This window comes from Oryx dammah, unplaced genomic scaffold (assembly GCF_014754425.2).
Source record: "Oryx dammah isolate SB20612 unplaced genomic scaffold, SCBI_Odam_1.1 HiC_scaffold_19, whole genome shotgun sequence".
Taxonomy (NCBI): Eukaryota; Metazoa; Chordata; class Mammalia; order Artiodactyla; family Bovidae; genus Oryx; species Oryx dammah.
Genome location: NW_024070203.1, coordinates 23,573,632 through 23,576,717, shown reverse-complemented (window position 1 = coordinate 23,576,717; position 3,086 = coordinate 23,573,632). Strand labels below are relative to the sequence as shown.

The 3,086-nt window shown below is 47.4% G+C and overlaps 1 protein-coding gene across 1 annotated transcript in view; it reads left to right on the top strand.

Annotated features, from left to right (window-relative positions):
- The first annotated feature begins 223 nt into the window (after positions 1 to 223).
- The window catches only part of LOC120879130 (gasdermin-C-like), a 17,331-nt gene continuing 14,468 nt past the window's right edge, over positions 224 to 3,086 (top strand). Inside the window, exons 1-2 of the mRNA XM_040262180.1 lie at positions 224 to 563; positions 2,144 to 2,364. Of these exons, the coding sequence (XP_040118114.1) occupies positions 457 to 563; positions 2,144 to 2,364 (328 nt within the window). The 5' untranslated portion in view covers positions 224 to 456. The remainder of the gene's footprint in view (positions 564 to 2,143; positions 2,365 to 3,086) is intronic.

Genomic DNA, 3,086 nt, shown 5'->3' with positions numbered 1-3,086 from the left:
ACCCCACCTCGCCCTCCTCTGAAATCTTCAGTAAATCAGCATTGCTGACTCTTGGCCCTTCCTCGCTGATCCAGGATTGCATTTTACATACAGGACCCTTAAGATAAACTGTGAGCCACGTGTGTTATTACAGTCACCATGACTAATCAATGCATAAATCAAAGACGTTCAGCCAGTTCTCTTTGCGCCAGGGAAAAAGTATCACTTCCCAACATCTCTGTCCAGTCTGCTCCAAGACATGCTAGTAAACAGAGAACCAAGCACTGCCTGATTCTACGCCGCAGACTTTTGGCTGATAAGGACTTAAGAAGGTTAGATTCCATGATCCAGAATTCAGCTCGGGCCCTAGTCTCCTGGAAGAGAAGAGGGCCCATCGTATGCTTGTTTTTCCGGGATTTTGCATTGGAAATTGAGTCAGAGACTTACTGGTGGAGAGAAAACAGTGAGTAGAGTCACATGTATCTACTCTCTGAAGTTTGTCAAACTCGGCTTGACATCAGGAGGTCTGAAGCAACCCTACTCAACTGGAATCTTTTCTACAAGGCAAAACAATACACAATCTGGTAAGTTCTATTTCGAGACTCAGGGGATGAACAAGAAGAGAAGATATTATACTCTGGCCAGAGACAGAAATGTTCAGGGTAGATTTGTGAAATGAACAGAGGTGCATTTGTTTGGGTTTTTCAGATGATAAGGAATCCTCCTGCAATTCGGGAGACCTGGGTTTGATCTCTGGGTCGGGAAGACCCCCTGGGGGAGGGCATGGCAACCCACTCCAGTATTCTTGCCTGGAGAATCCCATGGACAGAGGAGCCTGGCAGGCTGTAGTCTGTGGGGTCACAAAGAGCCAGTCATGACTGAGCACGCATACACACATCCTTACTACACTGGTAGTAAGTGATAAGTAAGTACTACACCAGGAAGTGGTAACTGGTTTCAGTTACCACTTCAGTTCAGTTCAGTTCAGTCACTCAGTCGTGTCCAACTCTTTGCAACCCCATGAATTGCAGCACGCCAGGCCTCCCTGTCCATCACCAACTCCTGAAGTTCACTCAGACTCACGTCCATCGAGTCAGTGATGCCATCCAGCCATCCCATCCTCTGTCGTCCCCTTCTCCTCCTGCCCCCAATCCCTCCCAGCATCAGAGTCTTTTCCAATGAGTCAACTCTTCGCATGGGGTGGCCAAAGTACTGGAGTTTCAGCTTCAGCATCATTCCCTCCAAAGAAATCCCAGGGCTGATCTTCTTCAGAATGGACTGGTTGGATCTCTGATAATTCAAACACTTGGATCTCCAGGGCAGTTCTTGGCTCTGAGCTCCATCTACATTACTGCCTGGGATTTACTTCCTTTTTGTGCTTTTTAATAAATCTGTTTAATCCTTTTTTCAGATTTATTGAGGTATGAATGACAAAAATTCTACATATTTAAGGTTTATAACTTGATATTTTGATATACGTATATACAGTGTAAAGTGGTCACCAAAATAAAGCTGATGAACATATCCAGCACCTCACATGGGTTTCCCTGGTGACTCAGACTGTAAAGAATCTGCCTGCAATGCAGGAGACCCAGGTTCGATGCCTGGATTGGGAAGATCCCCTGGAGAAGGGAATGGCAACCCACTCCAGTACTCTTGCCTGGAGAATTCCATGGACAGAGGAGCCTGGCAGGCTACAAGCCATGGGGTCGCAAAGAGTCGGACACGACTGAGCATCTAATACTTTCTACTTTCACCACCTCACATACTCCCTTTAGTGTGTGTGTGATGAGAACACTTAAGATATATCCTCAGCATATTTCAAGTATACCATAGTGTTAACTATATAGTCACCATTCTGTACATTAGATCTCCATGTTTTTTCATCCAGTATAACTGAAACTTTGAACACTTTGACCAATATCACTCCATTTCCCGCCCCCCAGCCCCTGGACACCATCATACTCTCTGCTTCTTCCCCGAGTTTAGCTATTTAAAATTCGCATACAAATAAGATTTTGTAGTAGTTGCCCTTCTGGGTCTGGTTTAAGACCTAAATTCATCTCCTATCATGTCCATTCCTTTGGGGAAAAACATCAAGGATCTATCAGAGGTTGCCCCCTTTCTCCCAAATGAACTTTGTACTCCCCGTCTGCACTCCTAGCATCATGCCCTCCCTGTTTGCGCGTACTAGCAAGAATTTGGTCAAAGAGCTTGGCGACAAAGACTTCAGGCCCGTCCAAAACCCGCTGAGTGCCAACAAATTCGGTCAGCTGAAGCTACTGCGGAAGAAGAGGAAGACCCTGTCTCAGTTCTGGGAACGACCCGATGTTCCAGTTGACCGCACCCTCACAGACATCCTGGAGCCAAGCCCTTCAGTGCCAGGTAGTGTCAACCAGGGGTGAAGGAGGTAAGGAGTGGAACACAAGGATGCTCACAGTCAAGCACCCAAGAAACCCCTAAGACACCTGCACAGGTAGATACCAAACCAGCCTTGTCTCAAGGCTCAGGGCAAGGAGCCACGCTTCTTTGGGAATCTAACTAATTATCTGGACCCAGCCACATTTTTAGCACACTGAATCCTTACAGCAGCCTCTGAAGTTGGGATTAATAGGTCCATTTGCATAAGAATAAATGGAAACTTACTTCCCTGGTGGCTCAGGCGGTAAAAGCAGCTGCCTGCAATGCAGGAGACCCGGGTTCAATCCCTGGGTGGGGAAGATCCCCTGGAGAAGGAAATGGCAACCCACTCCAGTACTCTTGCCATGGAAAATCCCATGGATGGAGCTACAGTCCATGGGGTCTCAAAGAGTCAGACACGACTGAGCGACTTCAGTTTCACTTTCAAATTGAAACTTACGAAATACCTTGTGCAGTTACACACCTGGGAGCTGGTAGAACTGGAATCCAAATCAGGTCTGCCTGGCACTAAACCCCAAACATTTTCTGCTCGGTGTGCTGCCGCATGGGGCTGACGCAGTGCCTGGAGAGATGGTGCTCGGGCTCTCCTGGATCTGCGAGCAAGTGACATCAGCCCTTCTCGGAATCAGGACACCGTCCCTTGCTATCCAACCCCTGGGGAGATGTATTGCTTGTCCTCAGCAGTA